The sequence below is a fragment of the Anopheles aquasalis genome, chromosome 2 (assembly GCF_943734665.1).
Source record: "Anopheles aquasalis chromosome 2, idAnoAquaMG_Q_19, whole genome shotgun sequence".
Lineage (NCBI taxonomy): Eukaryota > Metazoa > Arthropoda > Insecta > Diptera > Culicidae > Anopheles > Anopheles aquasalis.
The window spans coordinates 13,450,001-13,476,404 of record NC_064877.1 but is presented as its reverse complement, the minus strand read 5'-3'; the positions used below and the strand labels follow the sequence as shown (position 1 = coordinate 13,476,404).

The following is a 26,404-nucleotide window of genomic DNA, read 5'->3' as shown; positions in this document are numbered from 1 at the left end:
TAGCAGCAGCAGCTCTTCCATTATGAGCGCAACCTGACGAAATAATCAACCTTCACGCGGTCGCAGAGCCGTGGCATAAAACCGCTGGCTGGCTGGCTGGCCGGCCAGGTGCTCTATAGTGTCGCGTTTATCGCATTTGCGTGCTGCATTCGAATTACGGTAGGGGGCGTCAAGCCACGCTCGGGGATTCGGACGCGTCAGCGTCAGCCTAGTTTAGTTCCAGTGCTGCTCCGGTTGCTTTCATGTTGTTTGTGTGCCACGACGTTAAACGAAAAACGAAAGTTGACGGCCGGAACATTAGTTTGAGTTATGAATAAGGACACGTACCTGCCGTGCCCGATCGGTCGCTTGAATAGGACCTTTCCAGGACGACGAGGGCATGTTTGCTTGCATGGTGCCATGGTGTCCCCATTTTGAATTCTCCGCTCCTCCTATGCTCTAGATGCATTAGAAGTAGCATGGGGCAAGTAGGTCATCCGGAGTGTCATAGGCGGCGCGCTGTATGTGCTGCGCGAGGTCCTAAACAAAGACTTCTAGGAAATGTCGGCGCTCAGTGTGCACCTCAACTCTTTCTATTACAAACATTAAAACTGGACGCAGTCGGTGCCTCTGTTGCTGCAATTGCAATAGAGCAATCGTGCTGCAACCCTTCGCCATCATGCACACGGGCCATGGACCTGGAAATCAAGCACAGTGCCAGAGTGAAGTGTAAATCGTGAAGCGAACTGAGGCAACGAGAGCAGCGCTAAAGCGAGCTCGCGGAAACTCCACCAATGGCCGTGGCAGAAAGATAAACCCACGGAGAGGGCGTCACAGCAACGGGAGTTTTTTTATGCGAGACCCTTACTCCTTCCCTCAGAGACCCTCACCGGGCTCCTTCTCGGAGGAGAGCAATTGGCTAAGCAAATCGGTTTGCAAACGTTGAGCTGTTGGCTGTCGCCGTAACTGCCCGCCTTGGGCCCAGTGGATTAACCCAAGATTATGTCCACCGTGATGCATGTTGCTTGTTTTGCGGCAATGCTACACTCTGTGTACACACTGCTCGGCCCGGAGAAGGTAAGCTAGGCCTGTAAGTGAATCCAAATCCGATTGCCTTGCCAGTCCAGCTCACCCAGCTCCATAAGACGCTTTGCATTAACGAGTGCGAGTACTGCTCGGGCGTCCAGTACATAACTCAGCATGATTACTTGGTGCGGGACCGTAAACAAAGCAGAGCAAAACACTCTCGCGATGCGTTTACCAATCTCTGCTAGAGCACCACGAACTGGCACGCACGGGGGGGTTCGTTTTTCGGGCGCGAAGTGGGCCACAAATAAGAACTCCTCCGTCGGATAAGAGAAGGCTTTTTGTTTTTGTTCCCCGGAGCAGGTGACTCGCGATAGAACTCCGTACGAGCTAGGCAACGCTGTACGTACGTGCGCGGCGCGGGATTAGTGGTTTGTGGGGTGCGTTTGCGTGTTTTGCACACAAAAAATCAGTGAATGATATTCACGCTTAATGCTCGCTCAATGATTGTCGCTTATCGGTGTGAAGCCCAAAAATGCGTCCTGGACTATCGAATGGCGGAGAGCGTTTCTTCCAGCATTTTTTCATGTTGTTGCAAAGCAGGAGCTTTGCACAGGGATAAGATTCCGTATCGGTGGCGTTCTGTAAGCCAAAGTGCAACGCATGTCGATAACAGTACATCAGACTGACCGGTTCCGTTTTGCATCCTTTTTGCCAGTGAAATCGTATCCTTCCGATTGTTTCGTGCACTGTTTGTCGCTGCGTTCGTGACGATACAGGATGTTCTGATGATAAGCTGCTTCCTTTTCCTATTTTTTATAAATAAGATACTCCATAAACTACCTATCAATGCAGTAAACGCCCAGCAATCGCTCAGCTGCTACTTCGATTGATGTTTGTGTGGTTGTCGTACGTCATGAAATCGCGGCTAGCTGAGGTTTAAGCCGTTGGCGCGATTCATGAGTGCATTCCAGTGTGCTCGTCGCAATAGATGTGTGTTTTTTTGTATAGTTGGAATTCATTGTACAGCTACCGGCACGGTACTTGCGTAACGTTACGAGGGCTCAGCAGCGATGTGACAAGTTGGATGAATCGCTGACTGGTGGTTGCCCATTTGTTGGCGGAACCTGACAGCAACACATGAAACTGAAAGTGTCCGAAATGTACTTTTAGAGAGAGGGGATTTTTGTGGTCATCGTCACCGGCCATACAGTGATGTTAGTGTCCATCTCATATCTGCTTCATCTACCGCTGTCGTCATAGCTTAGAGTGGCTCCAATGCACTACAGATGCAGATGGTGGATTCATTAACATATCCGATATGTTGAAGCGGAAAGCAATAGCACAAAACCAATAGCTTCATCGCGCTAAAATTGTGGTTTTTCGTGAGAAACAAAATGGCAAAAGCTAGTGGGTATTAAGAGCAACGAACCAGCGTGCTCATGACGTCCGAAACAAAAAGGTAGATAGGCAATGAGGCAATGAGTGAATCTGCACATAATTACCCACATACAAACTCCGTGTGGCTACCGGAAAATGGCTTCCTCTTTGGCGTTTCCATCGTTTCCATCATCCCCGCACGGACCGCACTCTTTCGATCGAGCAAAAGCGGGTTAAGTAAAACTTTTAATGCACTTTAGCTAATGGTCATGCAACCTGGACCGGGTATCGCGCGCCCGGCCGCGTACGTAGTGACGCACGAACATCGTGCATGGTGCCGGGAAAAACGAGAAGCCAGAAGCCGAGGAGGAGTATCATACCTGACGGAACTAGCACGAGTTTCGCGCGGTCGCGTCTTCTGCCGGTGACCCATTTCGCGGTGCCGATTGCGCAAGTTGCTGCTGCTGGTGCTGCCGCTAGTGGTGGTGGTGATTGCTGTCGGAAGTCACGCCGGTTGGGAAGGGATTTAATATTTTTTGGGATGTCACTTGATGGAACTCGCGTGCAAATCGCGATGGTAGCGAGTGAGGCTAACTAGCTATTTTTGCTTCCAGGAGGGTATAATGCCGGAGGTAGTTTGCTGCTTCATCTCGTAACCATTGGCGGTGACCGGTGAAGGCCACAGAAAAGACTGCTTCCCAAGTGCCGGTTGTTCCATCATCATCTTGGCCTTCCACGCGGGCATGTGCGTGCAGTAAAAGATGCACGGAAACCGTTATGTAGTCGTTTAGCATGAAGCGCAGTTAGCTGCTGTCATCGAAGATGATATGACAGTGAATATTCATGATCTTCCGATGAGTGGCGATGTGTGAAATTGATTAATTTGTATCCCACAAATTAGCACGATTTGCATTTTGTGTGCATCTTGCAAAAAGCGTTGGAAGAGAAATGCCGGTGCACGCTATCGCGAGGTTCATCCTACGTCGTCGTCTGACCGACATCATCCACACCTAACCTCATTCGGTGTCATTTTTCATATTTGTAATTCGACTTTGAAGTCTACTTAGGAATACTCCGCCGAGCAGCGCCTTCTCGTTGCATTCCTAGCTTACAATTCCCGGAAGACCCACTGCAGTGTCCATCTTCCGAGCGGATCTACGAACCGGTTTTTCTCCTCCCCCTGGGGTTCGAGCTGCAGACAGACAGGACGTCCTGGCCCGCGCGTAAACTGATCCACTTTTTCCACCGCAATGCACCCAGAGAAAGAGAGGGAGAGAGATGTAGCATAGATGCCGATGCACAATGTTTCCTGTGTCGCTATGGCTACGGAAGGGAACGAGGCGTGCGGTCCCCTTGGCAGCATGAACGGGCTAATGAAATTAGGTCAAAGCATGCGCAAACCGAGCACCGAGCCGAGCGCAGAGTCCAGCGCAGAAAACGGGAACGATGCACGCACCTGCATCTGCCCCCGGAGTCGGTTGACATTCCTGAAGAGACCTGGAGTTGCCACTGGAGCAAGCCAGCGTCGTAGCGCAAAATTGTCATCAGCGGGTAGCGAGCGAGCGAGCACTTGGTGCTGTCTGTTTCGTAAGTTGTGTCTCCCTGCAAGCTGGGTGCCGGCATAATCATAATGGCATCGATCGAACCACCGATGGGGACACGATTAACCAATCTGACGCGGCCTACGAACCACCGCTTCGAGGCGGTTTGCAATTTATGGAGTTGGAATGTAGGAAAAGCCTCCGGACCGGGCTAGGCGGCTCATGTTCCTTTCATATTCCCACAGTAAAACCCCCATTGTGGGGAGCTTGTTCTAGGTTGGTTGGGAAGTTTTTTCGGCGGTTTCATGGTGGTTCGAAACAAAGCTCCAACATCCGAGCGAGTCGTTCTGGCTCAAAGCGGGTCTCTTGCACGCGTTTAGTGTTTGCAGTGGAATTTGGAATGCGTCTTTGCGCTGGCAGCTCATTCGCACCGTGGGATTAACGATCGGTGTCGGTGGAATTGCGTTACATTCACCCCCCGGGGGAGGGAATTATGCGCGCAGACAGACCTCACCGAAGACAAAGCAATAAACGAAGGAACTAAACAATCACTTGAAACGTTCATGTGTTTATTGCCTGTCCGTTAATCAGAAAACGGAAGTCATTCCCAGTTTCCTAGTCGCCTGGAGCACGAATAAGATGTTCTGAGGGGTCACTAAGCTCCCAAATTGTTCCCTTATATTCCACTTTCCAAATTAAATCTTTTGGTACCGCGAGATTGTTTCTGCCTGGACTTGAGATGTGCGCCATAAACTTCACAATGAGAGTTTAGGCGGTGGCGCTTTGTGTGCTTTAAATCATTCCCCGCATTCTTTCAATACCAGAAGCGACTACCCCCCGATGATGGATGATGCAGCGTCGGGAGTACCCATCTACCCCATCCAACAATAAGAATCCTCCCAAACTTCCACCCCCCCGGGAGGTCAATTTTCAACAGATTCTCCCAGACTGGAAAGAAGTTGTTTCCCTTCGCGGCTTCTCACCCGAAATACATTATTCACCGAGGCGCAGCAGCAGCAGCAGCAGCAGATTGCGTCCGCGATCTGGTGGCGGTGGTGGTAGCGAGTGTAGGTGTTGACTTGACGCCGCCGGTGTGCCATGGCAGCTGGCAGCAATCCCACGTGGGGCACATCGCGGCTAGCACTGCGCGAAGATTAATCATTTAATGAATTAATCATGGCCAGGTTTGCGGACAACACCGTCGCGCAGCGCGGTTCGGCACTACAATCGCATGTTTTCGGCTTGTAAGTGGCGCTGTTCCGTTGCATGTTATTCCAGTCCCAGTACCGCGCTTTCTGTCCACTGTCCACGCCGGTATGCGTTTCTCATCGCACCCGCGTGGCTGACGAGAAGCAGGTTAAGGTGTCGAATGCATAACGAAGCACTGGGAACTGACTTTCGGTCTGTCTGGCGGTTAACGAGGTGCCAACCTTGGACATAGTGGCGATTAACCAATTGACCGATTTGTGCTGGACCTCTGTTCAGTATTCAGTTTAGCGATCTCCTAGAGATCTCGCGGATCTCACTTGGAAGATTCTATCCGATCTAACACTTGCGTGGCTCAAACTGTCCGCCCCGTATCGTAGTTCTTCTGCGTCACTCGCTGCGTGTGTGTCAGCTGTGGAGCCGGAGGTTGGTGCACTTGAACAGCAAGTTATCTCACTGATAACGCGCCGGTAGAGCGGACGAAGGCCGAACACCGTTTAGACCCGGGGGGCGGTACGACGGTGCGACGGATGACGACCGGTATCAGTTGCACGCATCTATTGGCCCGACTTGACTCGCTTGATAAGCAAGGAAGGGAGGCAACACTAGGCACCAGCTACCAGCAACAGTGAGTAATCTGGACGTTTGTGTTTTGGAGGGTCCGGTTTGATTAGACCTGACGACCTGACGGGACTTACAATGTGCTGGCCAAGTGTTCCCTAGACACGGTGCCGGTGGGCAGTTCTGTGTGCACTCGCGTTGGTGGCGCCACCATTTGTTGATTTTCCTCTTGCGGTCAATCATTGCCGTCGAGTTCTGGAGAGATCGTAGGCTTAACGATTCAGCGCCTATGATGATCAATCGCTCTTTTAGTTGCTTCGTAGCGGTAGGACACAGTGACAGTGGTGCAGGTCGTTGTGGTGGATTGCTGGTGACCCTCAAAAGCAATTGCAGCTGATAACGTGAGTTTGACTAGCGTGATAGGAGTATGTCGAGGTCTTTCTGATGGACAAGTGACAACACCGAAGGACAGGTCCTAGATAAATCATCCCGATCAACGGTAGCTTAAGGTAGTGGCCAGTTCTCCGAAAAGCCCTTTTCCGCTCCATTATTACTCTATTACGTGGACAGTGGTTTTTGGGGGGGAACTCGATTATGGAACCGACTTCATTAGGCCACCCTTTGCTGTGGAACCGTGAAAGAAGGAGAACCGTAAACCAGAGATTGCGGTGTGGACGGCGGCGGCTTCGTCGTTGTCGTCGCGAGCGGCTAATGAGCTTGAACCGTTCGGAGACTTTCTGGTTAGAAATTCTTCCGCCATTCACCGCGTGGCCAACCAAAGCATAAAAGTACCAGTAGCCGCAGTGTCTCGTGCCCGCACACACGCTACGGCCAACCGGTGGTTCAACGAACCGCGCGATCCTAAGCTTTTCCTGTTTGTCTTGGCCATGGTCGCGTGCGTCTCCGAGCACAGCACACGGCTGCATTCGCGCACTGTTCCACTGCTGGATTCGACGATCGCCACAGCAGCACCGCCCGTTGCAGCTCGTTGTTGACGGTGGTTCGGTTGGAAGGTTCTCGTGGTGCTTGGCCCGGCGCAGTACTTTCCGCTCGCTGCAGCACAACAGTACACCTTGCCGGACCGTTGATCTGGTTTTGTCTGTGGCGCAAAGTAGCGTAACCGCGGCGTGTGGCCGGGTTTTAGGGGGCTGGTGAAGCAATCCGGTAACCGTTGTGGTGGTACTGTTGTGGCTGCTGCGCGAGGTGGTTCAATTGAAATTGGAATCCGTATACCGATCCGAGCCGACGAGTGTAAACAGTGAACAGAGTAGAGTAACAGGCACGTGCCGCTCTAACGGTCCGGTTGGTTCGAGTGAAAGTCTTTGCAACGGAGTTGCACTGGAACGAGCGAGTTCCGTACTCCATCTGTTGCTCCAAGGTGGTGCCGTTACTGTTTCAATGAGAGAAGTTCTAGCTGAAGGTGTGCTATGTTTGTGCGCCCGTTCGGCGACGTCTTGCGATCTAGAGCGACCTTCTAGAGGCTGAATGACGATCGCCACGGAGTGTAAAGTGTGACTAGCGTGGCGAACTACTACTGTGTCGTGTACGTGTCACGTTGTTGGGCCGAAAAAAAAGTCTTAAAAGAGAAGAAGCAGCAGAAGTGATGAATCTGCATTATAAGCGAATTGGATCCGTCGACAAGGTAATGATGAGCTCCGGTAGGTAGATCTCATCTCCTGGGAGTCTGGTGTGAGCACACCTCGGGCCGGTCTCGGTACAAAGTGCTCGCGGGGTAATCGCGTGAGAAGCGCGTCAGTAAGTGGACTCATGGTTCGAGGCGCCCCCCCCCCCCTTCTTAGAAAGACAAACCCAATTTTTCGGCTCTATCTGGTTTCTCACGCCCAAATCTCTCCCTCGAGGGTGTTTTATGAAAAAGGGAATGTTATTTGCTTCACCACCACCGCCGCCGCTGGTCGCCGAGACAGTCTCGCAGGCTTTATCGGCATCAGTATTTGAGCATTAGCGAGCACAGCAGATGCACAAGAGATCGGTACCCGGTATTATCTAATCTCTTGGGACCGAAAGGCCGTTTGGTTGAGTTACGAGGAGGAGCAGAGATTGATGGCATATTATCGTGGCATCGCAAAACATCCACCCATCTATTGCCAGTAAGTGACTCGCTCGCACTACGGTCTGATTACGGTTCCTTTCGGGGCGTAGCAGCATCATGCTCGCATCTTGTGCCCATCCCATGCCGTCGCGGAACACACGGAAGTCACTCGCTCGTTCGCTCTTTGTCAATCATCATGGTGCGTCCGCTGCGCTCGTTACCTAATTTCGAATAATCAAACATGATCTTCGCCCTCCCCGAGACCTCCACAGCAGGCACACCCTGATGGGCATCGTCGTTGGACGCCGATTTGTTTGCCTTTCCACTTTGAATCCCCGTGGCCCCCGGGCAGCTTTCGGCGGGTGCGATGTATTTTTAGAGCCACTGTCCGGTTTCCGGTTGCGTTAATCCGGTTACTGGGGGGAGGCGAAAATTATGCAAATAACCTGGCAAAGGGGTGGAGCTTTCGTGAGGAAGATCTGGCACACCAAGGTCGTTTCGATCAGTGTGCGAAAGGAATGTCACTCCTGGGACCTAGAGGGGTGATCGCACATTCCTGGCTGGATTCCGATCGAACCAAAAAAGCAAAACACCGAACAGTGGAGTACTAGTGGAGTCCAATTAAAAGTTCCGGTTCCATGGAAGCGACCGACCTGGTGGCCTCCAGGGTCAAGGGGTGGAAAATGAGGCTCATAAACAGAACGATGACGTCGATCGGTCGACGGTCGGGTGATCGTATCATAAAGAAGCAGCTCAAGCAACGCGGAAAGGAAAACACACAAACGACTGCTGCTTAATGTCGCGCATCGATTTAGATGTTTACAGTTCAAATTGCCACGAATGACCTCTAAAACTTATATATTTTTTTTGTATCTTCCCCTCTCCAATTTCAGGTAAGTGACGAAGTGGAACTAAGTTAATTCCATAAACTGCGACTGATGACTCCCACTCTTGATTGGAACCTGTGTAAAGCTGCTAAAGGTAGGAGGACGGATGTAGCTTATAATGCGCAACATAAGCGCGAACTCGTGCGAACTGATCGCTACGATCGATCGACTCTACATAGTCAGCAAAATGATCGTCAAACGGTAGTCTTTTGTGTTTTGTGCGTTACTCGCACCAATGGTCATCAACTGTGAAATGGTGGACGTAGCAGACCGTCTGCTAGCATCCAATTTCGTTCCACCTGGCCAACGATTGAGTTGCAGCGTGTGCGTGGGTCTCCCATGACACGTGGCAACCGATACGCCAATCGATAGGCCCGACGTGATGATGCGCTACATTATTAATCATTCTCGCGCACACACTATGGCGATATCGATGACAATTTCCAACGGTATCATAGTGCGTGTGCTTGTGTGTGCGTACGCGCATCCATCAATCGGCACATGGCAGCACAAACGAAAAGAAAAAAAAGGGAAAATTGGCGCACCTGACCGTACACATTGGAACGCTTCGGAACGGTCCGGTTGACATTTACGGTGATTCATTAGATGGACTACGTTGACGACTTTACCACTGGCTACGACGACGACGGACACCTGTCACTGGTGGTGGAAGTTCCATCATTAGCAGAACGTTTGGAATGCTTTGCTTCGAAGTGATGAGTCCGATTGTTTGTGTTCCGGGGTAGTACTAGGTTACAATGTTGCCTGATGCTCTATTTTTGTTTGATCGCGAGCTTCAAAAATAGCTTGTCCCAGGTCAATGTGGAAGGTTTGTGCAAATGGTGCATTGTGTTGCTAACCTTTTGATACCACGTTCCTGCTTGTCCGGCTTCTAGTGGACTTCGCAGTTCGCAATGGAAGTTGCTGACTGCGATGAACGAAATCGATGAATTCAATCGGATTCCGTGGATCCGGTTACTCTCTCGGAGCAGACGCACACAACGAGGTACACGCATTTTAAAGGGGATGCTACGCTATTTATTTTTATTGTGACATTTTTTAAACATTTTTTTAAACATTTTTCCGTGAATGCTGATCCTTTCAAAAGTATTGTGTAAAATTTTTGGATCAATCGAAGAAATACTGAAAAAGTTATAGATTTTACCGATTCCCAAAACCAACTTATTTAAAGTCGGTGCCCTTCGTAGCACAAAAACTACTGGAACAACCGATATGAAAATTTTAACACATTATCTGGACACTGTTTGCAAGGTACCGCCGTTGAGTTTACACAAAAAATGTTGATACTTTTTATTTGATAATTATTTAAAACTTGTTTTTAAGGTAAAATGGTAAAAGGCAAAAATTCAAAGATCTACCAAAAATCGAAAAATAGCAAATCCAACAAAAACTCGACGGGACTGCCTAGATAAATTTATAATCTTTTAAAAGAATATTAATTTGTATTATTCTGATGACCCATCACGCAGCTACGATGGGCACCGTTTTCGATTCGAATCAAAAGACTTGCCCCTTAAGACTTAAGCGACGAACCCGGTTTGAACATTCACCTATCCGGCAGCATCATGTGCTCACTTTTTCAACTACCAAATGCTGCCAAAAAATTAAAAATTGGAAATTCCACAACAACTTCACGGGGCTACCTGGAGAAACTGATAATCTATCAAAAGAATATCAATTTATGTATTTCAAAACATAAAGCACGTGGCTATGATGTGCACCGGAAAATGCAACCTTTTCGAAAACATGTCTTCTTAAATTTGGTGATATGGATGAAGTTGTTAACAAATCATTCCCAAAAACAGAACCAAATATTCTTGAAAAGTTGTAGTTTAACATGGCATTCACTTAAGTAAAACAAGTTTAATGGTTTCTTCACAAGAAATCGTCAGAAATGAGCCTTCAGTCGCATTACTCACTCACTGGAGCTGCTGGTTTGGAGCAGAGCTCGCGCTGATGCTGCTGCTGCTGATGCTGGGGGGGCAAAGGCCAGGTTTCTAAAAAATGCAAGACCGCACACCACCTCACCACGATCGCAAACGTGGGATGCCATAATCGCCGTTGCTTTCGCGTTCGCGTTTTCTCCCCGAATCCAAAAAAAAAACCATCGCATCCCGCTCCTCCAAACGATATTCCGTGCTCCGGTTGTGCGCTGACCTCGAAATTAAGCGATTTGAAAAATCGACCCAGAGACCTCCAAACAGTACCCAGCCTGGCACGGTGCATGGTGCGTCACGTGGTGGAAAGAAATGGGAAGCGACAGTGAAGCTACTAACTACCGCGCGACTGAGGAAGAAACTGAGACTGTGTATCGTTAGCTGTGTGCGAGCACCATCTTCCACGCTACGCCGGTCTTCCCCATGTATAATCTCTTCGCTAATCAGCCGTTTATGCTTTTCCTCGGCTGTTCAACTGGTGCGACCACCAGCGACGACGAGGGTGCAGCAGCGCCCTTTGATGCAGGTGGTGGCTCGTTAAAGTAACAAAACATTATCTATTCAATGCCCGCCCATCCAGTAGTGTGGCGTCAGTCTCAGCCAATTAAGGGTGCAAACAGCGGGCCGCTTCGGAAACAGGGCCACACGGGTGCCAGGTGCCTCATCATGATCATCAACACGCTGCTGGTGCGCGGTGCTTAGTATGCGCCACCACTGATGCTGCTGTGAGATCTGGTGAAGCTGATCAGGCCAAGGGTTCTGCAATTCTGTCCCACCCGGCTCGACAGCTCGACGTGAACAACGTGAACAATTGAGTCTGCAACTGAGAGGCACTCCTGCCTAACTAGCTGCCTAGCCTAAAGAGTATAGATCGCTGTGCATTCTACCACCAAGCGAAGGTCATCAGTGCGGTTGTTGCAGCAGCAGGTGCGATGACACGTACTGCACATGGGCCATGGCCAGCCACTGACTGCAGATGGTTGGTTGCTTGGTTGGCGATGAACCGCTCCCAGACCTCCAAAACACTCACCAATCAGGGTCAATGTGTAATTGTGCGTACGATTGCGTTTGCGGTTGCGTTTCTACGATGGATGCGCGATGATGATGATCGCGAGCGCGAAGAGGGAACCCCTGCGTAATTAGCTGCGCCGGCACGGTGTTTGAGCGCTTAATTGCGCCTTGATGGTGTGCGAGAGATGCTGCACTAGAAGGTGGATCTTTATGAAGGTTCTGCCTTGGCTGTAGCGACGTCGATTCTTCGCTTTCAATCTACACATTCCGTTGGATTCGTCGTTGTCGATGCATCGTCACGGAAGGTCACTACAAAGTCTGCTCTATTCGATAGCAAATATGGACACCATTAGTGCTGCTGATGGATTGCTTTAGGTCCGATAATGCTAGAGAAACGTTTCTAGTTCACAACTAATGGATTGGAGGACTTAACGTAACGTGCGGCCGTGGCGGTGCACTGGGAGGTGTTTTGAGGTTACGTTTCTCGGCATCTTGAATCGGAACCGGCATGTTTCCAGTAAACGGTGGAATGAGGGTTATGGGGGCCATAAACTTCGACTCGTTGGAGCTGCATGATTGCACTTCTATTTATAATATATGAATACGCCAAGCCGCACGCCAAGCCGGACTATAAAGAAGGGTTCCAACTGCGCGTTTAAAAGCTTCTTCTACTCTCTCGCGCCAACCAGTTTGCAGTTGGGATTAGGATGCATTTTTAGTATCTATCGCGCTCCCTTTACTCTATCCTCTACCACGCTGCAACGTGCTAATGAATTCCATTTTGATCGATGATTATTCACGAACCGCATAGCGTACCAGTAACGGCTTAGCACACTCCAGGAGGTCTACTCTACGATTTGATTGTGTTTCAGCGGTCGTACCGGTCACGTTTCGAGGCCAAGGTGTGTGCGTGCGCGTGTGTCTTACAGAAACTGGTCTGTCTTCCCCAATCTTATGACGCGTTGTTGACCGATTGGACCATAAAAACTCATCGAACGCTCGAACGAATGATGCACGAGTTGAGCGGGAATTCCACAAGAATGCCATTGTGCTCTGGAGTTTCCATTGTGTTGTCTACAACATTGTCATTTCGATGAGCTCTGATGAGCTCTCAATGTGCCGCAAAAATGGTTGTCATCTTACTGACCAAAAACCTGCCGGTGGAACGGAAGACACCAAAGCGACCGCGTGTGGGTGCAGTTCACCGTTAGCATTCTCATGCCTGCTCCCCTGACTCCCCTGTCTTGCTGCATTGCTTCATATATTTTTGCAAAACAACAACTCTCGTTGCAACTCTTCCTTTCAACGCCCTGCCGATCCCACGGTAACGAGAAGGGGTCTTCCTTTTGCAGTTTTGATTCATGATTCGTCACCCAACCAACCAACCAACCAACCAACCCAACGTTTGCCTGCGCTGCCTCTTGCTGGTTGACATTTGAAGGTCATTTCCATGGCGACATACTCGAGCGCAACATAGAAGAGGCGATCGAGCGAATTCACAATTCAATTCCACGCCAACTATCGACTAAACAGAACAGCGGGGTGCTTGCGTGTTCGGCGGCGGATGGCGGTGTATGCGGCTCTGCGGGGTATTGGTAGAGGATGTCCACATTCCACCAACCCACCAGCCGGAGTCGCCTCCCTTGTTGACTTTGATGGAAAATGGAGACGCGAAAATGCTGGCCAAAGCATGGCAGCAGCATGAAAACATAACATTGCGACACTTTCGCTCCCTACCCCGGTCCCAACTCCGGTTCACGTGGCCCGGTATCGATCTTGGCGAGCCAGTTAGCTCACTGTGTCCCGGGAGTCCTTTCTCTTTCGCGACAGCAACAACGACACACCGTACTCTGTTTACTGTTGTGAATTATTAATAATTGAGCCACTTTCACTGGCACTGGTCGGTGTGGTCGGTGGTCAGGTTTCGTGAGGGGTGACACGTCCACCGCTTGGACGTCATCAACACGCGGTCGTGCTTTTTTTTGGCTTCCGAACCATATGTGGCCAACTGGCGGCCGCCACAGACGCTGGTCTGTGCCATTCAGCGGTGAGTTTGCGGTCGAGAGCGACTTGAAACGATCGACATTTCGAAGGCGCCCCCCCCTTGGGAGTAGACACAGATGTTAAGGTCCTTTTGGGGGTGCTTTTATGCACCTGGTTTGTTCATTCATCGATCGATCTGGTCCGGCGGCCGTACCCCTTCAATGTCAATGTCACCGAAGGTGCATTGCGTCGGTTAGTAGCCGCCCGAGCGTTCGTTGACGTCGCGACAGTGAGAGGTGATGTTTGTGATGTCGTCCACCCGGTTTGGGTTTACCCAGTGTGTGTTTTTTTTGCTGCTCTTAGAGACAAACAGACAGAGAGGGAGAGAGGGGAACGGAACGGAACTACGAACCAGTTAATGACCTGCACCGAGGTGATCAGCTGTCGAACGCCGCTACACAACGCGGCACCGCAAGAGACGCAGCGAGCGAGCGCATAAATCGTACACGCGATAAGACAATATGAGAGGTGTCTCCGAGTGACGACCGAGAGGCGGTACGAAAACCGGATCTCGCCTGATCTACGATACCGTTTCCGTTCGATGGCAGTGAAGAAGTTGAAGGTCCGCTGTCCGCAACCCATCGGTCCGTCCGTCCGTTCCGTATCGCCTTCATTTGCATGCCACGGATGTACAGCCCGGTGGCGTGGTTTTGCTCCATTCACTCCCATTTGCAGGACGTGCGGTTTGGAGCCGAGTGGCAGTGGTACTGCTTCGAAAGTTCAAGGGTAACTGTTTGGCCCAATGGAGGCGCATCGGTGAAACCGGTGCAGCGCATGCTGGGCCCAATGTTTATGGCTTTTCATGTTTTGAAATTGATTTCCTATCGTCCGTGACCAACGAGCTTGTGTTTTATGCCCAGCAACACATCGTTAATGGAGCACTAAACCATTTTCGTGGGGTTATTGGGCATTCCGTATGACTCAATGACCGTTTTATGCTGACCCGCTTTAAGTATAGGCCAGTGAAGAGTGTTACATTTGAATGAAAGGAACAGAGAAACAGAAAGTCTCTGGCCTATAAACCATATGTATTGAGTAAACATTTGTTCTTCCATTGTCTTCATTTCAATAACTGGGCAGAGCAGAGAGTGCCACCATTAGGAACACCTTCTCCGGCCGGACACAAAGGCACACTCTGTAGAAGGGTATTAATCATTTCGTCAAAGCGTGAAGCGCCTTTGTTCAAGCTTCCAAGCTAGAACCGTTTTGTTCGTCAATCCTTGCGCCGCGCAACTCTCGCTGACAATGTCACCGGCTCAAAAGAAATTGCGCCTTCTTGTCAATCATTCTCCTCACAAAACCCCAAGCCAACCGAGCATCAGAACGCGCGCCATGCGTACCAGAACGCCTCCAGCAAAGCAAACGGTACACGTCGCGGCGTGGCTCAAACCGGGGGGGGAGGGGGACGTGGAATGCGAAAAACTGCCAAACGCCCCCTAAGGCAGTAGGCTGAGACTGAGTCACCTCGAGGTGGCTGCACATCTGTTTTTCATCGACATCATCGACGTAGGCTGCTAATGGGCGTTTTGTTGCTCCCGTTAGTCCGGAGGCGTAGAACGCGATGCGACGCGACGCGATTGACGTACCAGAACCAACGAGCGTGCTGATGTTCGACGTTCGAGAGCGTAGAGAACGACAGAAAAAAAAAACGATCCGATATGCGGTGGCCCGATGTTGGAAGTGTGTCAATGTTTCGCGATGCATCCGCGTTAGATCCGCATTTAGATGTACCGCAGGCGATGCAACGGAACACTTGGCCAGGCTGGCGGCCGATGTCACTGGATCCAGCTCCGTCGCCATTAAATGCGTGGTTGTAACATAAAACGCGGTGGACGATGTGCTCCCAATTGGTCACCTCCGAGTGTCAGGTGTCATAAAATGGGGGGGGGGTTTAAAGGCATAAATGTTGGTCAGATGATTGGTCGCACGTGAGTCGCGGAAGCTTAAATCATGTGCTCTTCCTGGACTTGGCTAGTCACTGATGATCACCACATTTTGATACACTTGATTCGTCATCTGTTTGCTGTCGCTTCAAGGAAATGTACGGAGTGACCTCGAACTGAACTTCGTAGAAACGGAAAACTCATCAATCGTTGGCCCTCTCTCCCTCTCTCTCTCTCTCACTGGAGGTCTGTCTAAGGTCCTCAGATGATTTTCTATAACGAAGCCGCGATACTGACTCGGATTTATGCTTACTCATTATGAGCACATTAACTTGATCGTTTACAACCGTTTAGACACCAGGGAGGTCCCTCCCATTAATGTTCTTGAATCGACCTAATGCTAAGCTACACGCAATCGGCACGATCGCCCCAAAAATTCTGCCAACCTTGAGCCACCGCCATTAACGTCACGAATTCGGCTCGCGGCGATTGCCGGCGATGAATGTCGAAAGCATGTTGTTTTCCAATTTTCCAAAATTGAATTTTCACCTCTGGCCGATTGTTTGAAGGCATCTCGGTGTCTCTATCTCGGTGTCGAATTGGCCACTGGCCCAAAGGCAAACACCATTAGCCTCACGAAGCCACCGATTGGCGCCACGGGGGGCGGTGGCAAAATTGAGAAACTCCGAAGGTGTCGGTCGCCCGTTCGCGTTCGGCAGCAAATTGGTAGCGTGGTGAGAATTGAATTACCAATCCTGCAATCGATCGCTCTCGATCCTCCCCTCGGCTGGCACTCCCTGGAGCGAGGTGAAATCACTCCAATGGTGGCACCAGCAGCAGCAGCAGCAGCAGCACCAGTTGCTCCGGTTGTCGATTGTGGCCGGCCCTTTCGAGGGGGCCCTCCCCTTTGAAGAATCGAAAATCGAAAGCATTACCAGCGCCACATTTCCTTCCGACCGACCGAATGATCAGCGACCACTTACTCAGCAGTTTTGGGCTTTTAAATGGATATTTAATTTGCAACCATTTGGGACCCCTCGAAGGGGGGGGGGGGGACGAACTGAGGGTGATTCCATTTGAAGTTTTCCGGAAAATCCGGTGTTAAGTGAAATTTCACACTCTGCAGGTGGTGCGGTGTTTCCGAGTGGCCAGAGTCTTGTAATTTCCAATCAAACCTTTGCCACCCATTAATCGGTTTGGTGTCGGCAATCAAAAGCCGATCGCTTGATCGCACTTAGGAGACGCGCGGAGTAGAAACACTACTGTCAGACCTCTGAGAGGAGATGAGTTTCCTCTCACAAAAAGTGTCCAAAAAAAGGAAGGCACACACCGTTAATGATGATTCCACTCACAAAGAATCCCGTTCTGATCAAGATCAAGCCGTCATCGTCGTCGTTGTCGTGTTCGTCGGCGTAATAATACATCCCGTAGACGCAGCACCTAGCCCAAAAAGGAGTCCATCAACGATTAGACACTCTCATTCCGGTTGTCGGTGCTGTTGCTGGTGCTGCAGCTACCAGATTACCAGGGGACCATCATCATAGCGTCACGGTTAACGATCCACCGATCATTCATCGTTACTTTTTCACGATTCACTCTTTTTTTCGTTCCGTTGTTGTTTGTGGTGGATATGGAGCTTCCAAAACATCATCCATCGGACTCGCTTGCCTCGATGCCCGATCCTAATGCAAGGCCTTAATTGTGTGCTGACTGACGTGGCCTACTTCGCTCTGGTGGTGGCCTCTCTTCTGGGCGGCTCGAGGCTTTCGGAATGCCAGAACATCACAAGTAGCAGGCGCCAGCGTGAGTGCGCCACGCTCCGTTGCACCGCGAAGAATGCAAAAATGATGCCAAAATTTGGTGGCCGCCCTCTTCTTCTTCGTCGCTCATCGCGCGACACACGCGAAAATATGACAATCAACACCTGGGGCACAATCTGGAGAGCAACGTCGCGCTGATGGTGGTATTTGGGCTCGTTACGCGAGCGCGTCGTGGGGGGAATTTTCTAAAAAAAAAAATACAACAGAATCGCTAATGACCGTGCTCTCGAGGTGCGTCGAGGAGAATAGAAGGGGGGGTATGTAATTTTCCGCGCAGAGATTTCGCTCCCAGCGATGCGCTGGAACACCTGAAACACCACCTGAGTCATCGTTTGTCATCATTTTCATACTAGGCCACCTGGTAGTGCTAGAGAGCGGAACGTGTAGCAGCAGCAGCGAACATGGTTCATGGTTTTTTCTTTTGGACTAAGACTGCAGGCCATGGTGCAGGCCTCTTTCCGAAGTGGATTAAATTTCGGTCTCCTGTTATCCAGGTACACCGCGGAGTATATGTGGAGAGTCATTTGGGTTTTGGAGATTGTTGCGAGACACTTTGAGGAATTTTGGTTCGCTACATCGTCATCGACGCCTGTGTCTCACGTGGGAGACACAATAAGACAGCAACCCCCTGCAGGAGACTTATCCGGTTCAATGAATGAAGCTGCCGAGTCACCCTCGACCGTTCGGATGCAGATGAAGGTGATGCACCGGCGAGACAACAACGGCACGCGTGGACGCGCCTAAACAGGCACCGGCGTCTGGCGGAACCAGTTGACAAAACATTGACACCGATGTCATCAAGCTGCTGCTGGCCGAAGAGGTCTGTCTCAGTTTTGCGTCGCCGCATATATGAAATACTTGTCCCGGGGAAGTAATATTACTCTCCGGTAAAGTGAAACAACTGGGGAGTCATCTACGGACACACCGGGTGTCAGTGAAAGTATTGTCGCTGATTGCATTGCAAAAAGGGCGTCGACCAGTCCTGTGCCACCTTTCCAGTGATTCCAATGACTCCATCTGTAGCGTGATGCGCAATGAGCTAATCATGCTCACCGTTCGCTCGCTCGCCCGATCGGTCGCTTGATGGATTTTACTTTCGCACGCGGCGGATGTTGATCGATGTTACGCGACATTGATGACGCCTCCCTCTGACGACTATAGAGAGGAAGAGAGGGGGTGATGGTAATGGTGATGAAAGATGGAAATTGAAAACATAAGAGAAAATCGGTTCATCGGAGCGTCGCTCGACGAGACATTGAACCCTGGGATCGTTTTGTCGCACTTTACGGGAGATTACGTTAGTTATGGCGCGGTGTCGTCATCTTGAAAGTTGTCTCAGTTTATAAGACTACAACACACTTATCACTGTGGACTAATTTTGTGTTTTTTCTGTGTCATTTTCAGATTTGAGCCCCAAACCAATCGACTACGAAATGATGGTACCCCTGAACGTTGACTAGCGGACTCGAGAAGAATGATTAAAGCGCACTCTTCCGCAACAGCCAGCAAGGAAAGTGAACTTTTAATAGTGAAGTGACACTAGCAGCAGCAGCAGCAGCAGCAGCATTAGCGTTAGCAAACCTTCAACGGAGTGCACACTCCCTCCCCCAAATCCACTTAGCCAAAATGTTAGAAACAAAACTTCATCGCAAAATGGCGCCCTCCCTAGTGGCGCTCGTTGCACTAACGGCGTGTGCCTGTCTGCTCGCCAGTACGCCCCTGATTGAGGCGCGTGTGATAGTACGACGTCAAGCGGAAGAACTGACGCCCAACGCAACGTCATTGGTGGATGATCGTGTTGCGACGACACCACCACGGCCAAACGATCGCTTCGAACAGTTCCCGGCAATGGTAGGCGAAGAGCAGCTGAGCGAATCGGAAGCAAGCCTACAGTCGGACTCCTTGGGTCCTTCTTCTTCATCCTCTGGTGCGGATTCTGCCGCCAGTGTATCCAATGACTCCACTGGCGGTGACAGTGAGCTGACATCGTCCGCAGCGGAGACTATGGAGCAGACCAAGGATTCTGCTCGCGATGAGGATGACGAAAATCAGTCTCCGGTCACTACAACGGTACCAGAGCCTTCCAACGAGGATGCACGAGAGCGTGCATCAAATTCAGAGGATGCTAGTGCCAGCAGTTCAGCAATCTCGTCTGCCTCCGGTTCACTGGAATCCCTGGGTTCGGCATCACTGATCGAAGCCAGTGCGTCCGACAGTCAGCTCTCGGAGGACGACGATTCGACGGAAGCCACGCCAACCACGGTCGAGCCAGTCGCAATTAACGAAATTACCACCTCGACCAACTCCAGCACCTCGGCCTCGTCCAGTGAAACGGGAAGCAGAAGCTCATCGGCGGAATTGCAAACATCTGGCGCAGCAGCAACATCGAGCGCACAGATGCTACAGCAACGGATGGACGAAACGACGGCCGCATCCGTGGAACAGCAGACACGCCAAGAAGAGGGAGAAGAAGAAGCTGCCGTGACCACACCACAACCAGGCCCTTCCCGGGTTGATGAGGTCGCATCACTGCGCGATGGCGCGATGGAAGACGACGATGCCCTTGCCACAACGACGGCCGTTCCCGGGGATGAGTTGGACATGGAAGTGGAAACAGTGAAACCTGTTGCGGCCGACGGTCAATCCGCCAGCTCCGACGGTGGTTCGCGGGCATCAGAAATCGAGCAGCAGTTCGATCTGAGTCGGTAAGTTCAGTGGACAATACGCAAGGGCAAGTGCGCGGCTCCCTAATGACCACCGCACTGCACGCACCGGCGGCAGATGGCTCTATCGCGAGCACGGGATGCGAGATGGCCTCGTTATGGGGTGCGGTGGCTGCTGGTGGCGAAAGCCACGGACGCTATGCTCTGCAATTCGTCTTAAACGCCGCGCCACCATCCACATGGACCGTTATTTCTGCAGCGCTGTGCTGTCAGATTAATGATGATGAGGAGTCTGACCAGCGGGACCAGGGGGGGGGGGGGGGGAGAACACACTAGCATACACACATACACGATCTCTCTCTCACTCGATCACGCTCGCAAGCACACAACAATGATCGTCTAATTTCATTTCCTATCGAAATCCAATATCGGCAACAACGAACCCCCTTCGAGCTCGATCGCTGCTTTCGCGTGCTGCTGCGCCACAGTGCGCCACTGTACGCGGCGGCCTCGTTTTCCTCGATCAACACGATGGTCAGAAGAGAGGCCTGTGTACGTGAAAAACCAGGTGGGGAGGCAGACAACCAAAAAAAAAAAAAAGGTTTCTGGCACTTTTTGGAGCCAGCAAGCAATCATTCGTTTGCTGCTCTGGAGTCGGTGATGTCGGTGATCAGCGGAGCGCGCTCACTCACCTGAGGCGAATGGAGGCGCGTCTTCGTTTGAGTGCTTTTCAATCGATCGCTAATTGTTGATCGTCAGGTCGGTCGATCGGGCTGGCCTTCTCGCCGCACAATTTCTCAATCACACCTGATTTTCGGGGCAATTTTCATCCCCCTTCTGAGCACCACACCTTCACGCGAGTTGCGTGCTCCCCAATTTTCCTCCCTCTCTCGGGTTTCCTCGTACTCTGCATTGAAAGGCCTGGATTTGCGTTTTTTTTGTTTGAGCTTCTACCTTTGGAAACTACCTAGTGATGGTGCGTCACTGGGATCTTTGGTATCCATCCTTCCAAAACACAACAGAAGGAGGATGATTGAATAGAAATTATGATAAAATTTAGCACAATCTAACGTACACCACCACCAGCAACCAGTCAGATGGTCAGCTTCTCTTTGCTCTCCTCTTTTTCCCTTTTTTGTTTGCTACTACCACATTGTCTGTCGAAGAAGCGCAGCTTCAGCCATTCCTTTATTTTTTGTGCGCTTCGGGCGGAACCATTAGTGCTGGCACAGATTGTAGCCTTTGGTACGGTGGTGTGGTCACGAAATGAAATGAAACAAAATAACAATAGCGATAGAGTGAAGCCTTAAATCCTGGCTCACGCGCGCCTAGACGCCCTTTGTTTTCCTTTCGCTTCTTCAGTTCGATCAATCGATCGACGCGCGTAGGCTTTTGAGGCACACGCTTGGCCACGTATCCATGCTGTAGTTTGTGGCGTGCGCCATTTCGGACGTTCTTTTCCCCCCTTTCTCACTTTGTGGAGTTTCTTTCGGGGCGTGTGTATGTATGTTTTTCCACCACCGCCAAGTGTATTTTCCTCATCCTACTCGTTGGATCGTTAAATTGAAAAAGCGTGCCACCTGATTTCGGGCTGACCTTGATTCCGTGCCCGTGAGAGGTGGGAGGTGCACGCGGGGTGTGTGCACTTTTTTCCACTGCTCAGTTATTCGATATTCGTCCGAACCCGGCGATTTCACTTCACTGATACGAGGTAGTGCCGCTGATTTCAGGGGAGGGGGGGGGGGTCTCCAATTTTTCTTTTGTTTTAAATTTAATCATCATTAGACCATATGGTACCGCTTCGGGCGTGGAAATGATTTAATTTGTTGGATCCTGTTACTTTTTCGGGCCGGTCGTTCCATGATCTAGTTTTGAATCTATTAAGTGGAGTAAAAGGAAGGAAGGAACCAATGTAGTACATCGTTTTCGATGTTGTAGAAGTGTTGGACAACGCGTGGAATGCGCTTTCGATCGTGGCAGCACTGTATGATTAGATGAACGCACAAAAGGGCACCTCAATTTGCTGCCCTCCATCATATCATTACGGGTAGATAATCATAAAAAAGACATTCGAGTCGAGTCGAGTCAGTAACATACAGAAACACTTCAAGACGACCCCATTTCCCCACTGTGATTGATCGCACCACCATTTCGATCGAGTGAAGTGCACTTGGCTTCGCGCGAGTGAATGATTGATTAATCCGCGCGGTCCATATCCTCGAAAAGGAGAATATTCATAAAAATGAACGATAATAAGACTGACCTTCTTCTCGTTTACGTCCCCCCCCCCTAAACAGATACACATCACCATCGAACTACTCGCAAGGTGGAATCACGCTGGACGATAACGATACGAGCGCTGGAGGATTCGCAGCTGAAACGGCAGAAGAAGCGGCAGAGCAGAGTACGGATTCACCGATAACGACCACCAGCCAACCATCAGCTAACGGGGAGGAGGTCGTACTCGATAGAATCCGTGCGAATGAAACCGTCGAACGGAACATCTCGCAGTCACGGGAACAGGCGGAGATTGAAACGAACAGCTACGAGCTCGCCGTCTCGAACAATGAGGTGATCCGCAATCAGACCACGGATGGTACGGCAGTACCGCGCGGTAAGAAGGGTAAATTCCTCGATCAGTTCAACGAGGAGACGACCGAGGATAACGACATTAATCTGCCGAATGGAGCGGCCTGGGCACTGGCCGGTATGCGGATGGTGGACCGAAAGCAACCGGGTGCTGCCGATGAATCGACGGCTGAGACGGTGCCGGTGGCCGAGCGGACGACAGATGACACGACGGACAATCTGGTGGCGAACAATACGCTGAAACAGCTGATGGATTGGGCGGTCATTATGCAGCAAGCCGACTTTGCTGACAACAGTTCCTTCATCCGTTCGACGGTGGGGACGGATGAGGTGGAAACAGTGCCGACGAACGACGGTAAGGATCGGCGAACGTATGCCAACAAGGTACCGAACGTCGAGGGTGTGGCCGATATCCTGAGTGAAGAGAATCGACTTACGGCCGCCGTCACTGAGCCTTCTGAAGCGGAAGGATCCGGAGGAAGCGATGTGGTGGAATCGAACGTTGTGGACACTACGTTCGCTCCATCTACCGAACGGCCAGGCCAGGAGAGGGAGCAAGAGATGGAAGATTTCAAATTTGAGGATCGTTCTACGAGCACGACGCTAGCGAATGAAGTGGCCGGTGGTAACATTGTGGCGACCACTACCAGACGTACCTACGAAGTGAGCGAAATGGTGGATGAAAGTGAAGTTCCAAAGCTTCGCATGACATCCGAGGCCACCACTACCGTTAGTCCACGCATCGAAACGAGTACCGTTGGTGGCATCTTCATGGAGGATATGCCCGTGACAACTTACTCACCGGTCGCGCCGATACTACGCCGTGTAGAGCAGACAACCACGGCGACCCTATTGACGACGATCATTGCAAGAATTCCAACAACGATGCCACCACGTCGTTCCGTTACCACGACCCAGGACTATTCCTCGTTCACCACAACCGAGGTGCCGATGAGAGAAACGACAATCACGCCCACTACACCACCCACGGTGGCCAGTACTACAACGGGAAGTGAGGAACCGATCGTGGAACCGAAACCATTCGATCAGGACTCCACGGATTCGACGGAAGTGAACCTTAATCTGTTGAACCGAACTGAGGAGCGAATGGCTACGGCCACGGTGCTTTCTAGTGTCACCACCACCACCCAGTCCACGCTGTCCAGTGCTACGCTCACGAACAATGTAGAGCTGGATGATTCGTCGGCCGGAGAAGGCCCCCTGGGGCGAACAGGATTCACCACGGAACGCTCTGAACCGCCACAGCAACCGACCACGGAAGATATCGTCCTAGACGGTGGTAAGGTACCGATTGTGGTCGATGAAAAGCGCGTTTATGATACGGTCACCACCACGACAACGGCAGCACCGAGCACAACGCTAGCTCCATCGACAACTCCGAACGCGGCATCGCCGGAATCGGCCAGTGTTTCGGCGGAAGCGTACACTACCCGGCGTACGATCGATCGGTCAATGACCACGACGGAACTTTCGGAAGAGGAATCAATCACGGAGGAAGATTATATCGAGCTGGCGAATCCGTCGAATGCTTCCGGTGTACCGGCCGGTGCGGATGCAGGTGCTAGTACAAGTGCGGCGCCCAAACAAACCGTCGAAGGATCGACTGAGCAGTCGCAGGGTGAACCGGCAACGGAGGAGGACAACAGTGTTGTCGTGGCCGTTGTCGCAAGCATCGTTAGCGTGATCGTAGTGCTGCTGTTGATTGCTGCCTTTGTAAGTACAGAGTGTCTTTGGTTTTTTTTTGTTTAAATCCGGAACCGTTAACCGCTCTGCATTAACGCAGAATTGTATGAATGAGTCTCGAGAGAATGAGTGTTTGTTTGATGGAATGTTTCCTTTTCTTTTTTGGAGTGTGTTTTTCTTTTGGAGTTTGGCAGCGGTCTATACAATATTATACTCAAAGGTACAGGTTTATATAAAGATTTTAATGATGAACTCACAATGAACATACTAAGACGAGTCACATCCACTATACTATCCAATCTAACCTTAATTCTTGTAAGATACTATCGTGACCTATATCCAAACGTCCTGTTTCAATTTTGGCATGGGATGATATCAAAGCACAGATTATCCTTTTGTACCCTTTTTAACATTCCTACATCCAATTCAACTGTACAGAGATACACGAAACCACTGACATTGGTTTCCAAAATTAACGATCTCTCCAGGAGTTGGTCCGTTTTGATTGTTATCTCTCTATCCCTTTTGGAGTGCCCTGTGAGACCGTATGAACGAGTGCACATAGTGTAAATACTGGTTCCTAACCCTGCCGACCCGTGGGCAGACAGGTGCACGCTTGCGCTGATCTAGATGTACTATCCGCCATTGCAGATCGTGTTCCGTAAGCGCCAGAATCAGGTATCGTACGGCCAGCGCTGTCGCCCCGTTGGGCTGGACGCATACAGCCTGGACAACGTGTCCGTGTACAATAGCGTGCGGCGCAAGGGCAATACCGCGCGCATGTCCAAGCGATCGTACGGTAATTCGGCGTTTGAGGATCCCAACTTTAAAACCAACCCGCTGACGGTGGCCGAACTGGCAAACATTATCCAGAATAAGACAGCCATCTATGATGAGTTCAAGGAGATTCCGAACGTGACGGCACGGGCCGATGAGGTACCGGAAGGTTGTGAGGACAAAAATCGGTACGTAATGGAATAGTGTGGATGGCAGCGAGGGGTTCTTAGGTTAATCATGTCGATGCTTTTGCTATTCCAGGTACGCCAATGTTGTTCCACTACCGGAGACACGGGTACATCTGAAGCGTCTGAACGAGGATGAGAAGACGGAGTACATTAACGCCAACTTTGTGAAAGGGCCAAAGGACTCGGCCAACTACTACATCGCCTGCCAGGCACCGATGGAGAACACGATCAACGACTTTTGGCGCATGATCTGGGAGCAGAACTCGAAGGTGATCATTATGGCGACCGATCTGAGTGAGAATGGAGTGGAAAAGTGTGCCGAGTATCTGCCACCGTCGGTCGTGCTGGACAACAGCCGCACCTTTGGTGATTTCCAGGTGAGTCCACAGTAGTGATCAGTAGCGTGATCATCTTCTAATCGTTGGTCCCCTTCTGCAGCTAACGTTGAAAAATCGTGAAAATAAGGAAAAGTACACAATCTCGACCGTGCACATGCGCCACGTTCCATCGAACAATCTGCGTGAGATTATGCACTTCTGGTATCAGTGGCCCGATACCGGCGTTCCGATCGACGAGTCGTCCATCATCGGTATGCTGCTGGAGGCACGCTCCTACCTGAAGCTATCGCCCTCGGAGTTGGCCGAGTTTGCGACGATCGTTGAGGAGAACGAAACGGCCCCGTCGGAGCCCGCGACGGCGAATGGAACTGAAAATACGCACAATAACAACAATAATAGCAGCAGTAACAACAATGGAACGACAACCAAGGAACCGGCCAGTATCGTGAGCAACGGGGGCACGATGGATAAGCACAAATCACTGCAGCGAACTCAGGGGTAACTAGGAACTGCTTGCAACTGCTACTATGTTTACTGGCCACAATGTTAACACTAACAATGTTTCTTACCTATTTCTCCTCCGTAGACCAATGACAGTACACTGTTCTCCTGGAACTGGACGTACCGGAACGTTGGTGGCATGCGATGTCGCACTACGCCTTTTGGAGATTCCCCCACGGACGGTGGATGTTCCTCAAATCGTGTACTACGTCCGACGAGGACGCGCGAGCGCCGTACGAACTAGGGAGCAGTATGAACTGGTCTACAGGGTACGGATTAGTGGCGTCAATCACCAGCCA

At 50.8% G+C, this 26,404-nt stretch overlaps 1 protein-coding gene across 5 annotated transcripts in view; it reads left to right on the top strand.

Annotated features, from left to right (window-relative positions):
- Positions 1-26,404, top strand: part of LOC126571248 (mucin-5AC) — a 286,563-nt gene that overhangs the window by 259,977 nt on the left and 182 nt on the right. For 3 of the 5 annotated variants that reach the window (XM_050229605.1, XM_050229604.1, XM_050229603.1), the window contains exons 3-8: positions 18,750-20,050; positions 22,306-24,331; positions 24,932-25,266; positions 25,340-25,643; positions 25,705-26,102; positions 26,191-26,374. In XM_050229605.1, coding sequence (XP_050085562.1) covers positions 18,972-20,050; positions 22,306-24,331; positions 24,932-25,266; positions 25,340-25,643; positions 25,705-26,102; positions 26,191-26,374 — 4,326 coding nt within the window. In that variant the 5' untranslated portion in view covers positions 18,750-18,971. Of the gene's footprint in view, positions 1-6,057; positions 6,095-18,749; positions 20,051-22,305; positions 24,332-24,931; positions 25,267-25,339; positions 25,644-25,704; positions 26,103-26,190; positions 26,375-26,404 lie in introns of those variants that run through there. The other 2 variants (XM_050229606.1, XM_050229607.1) reach the window with 2 other exon arrangements.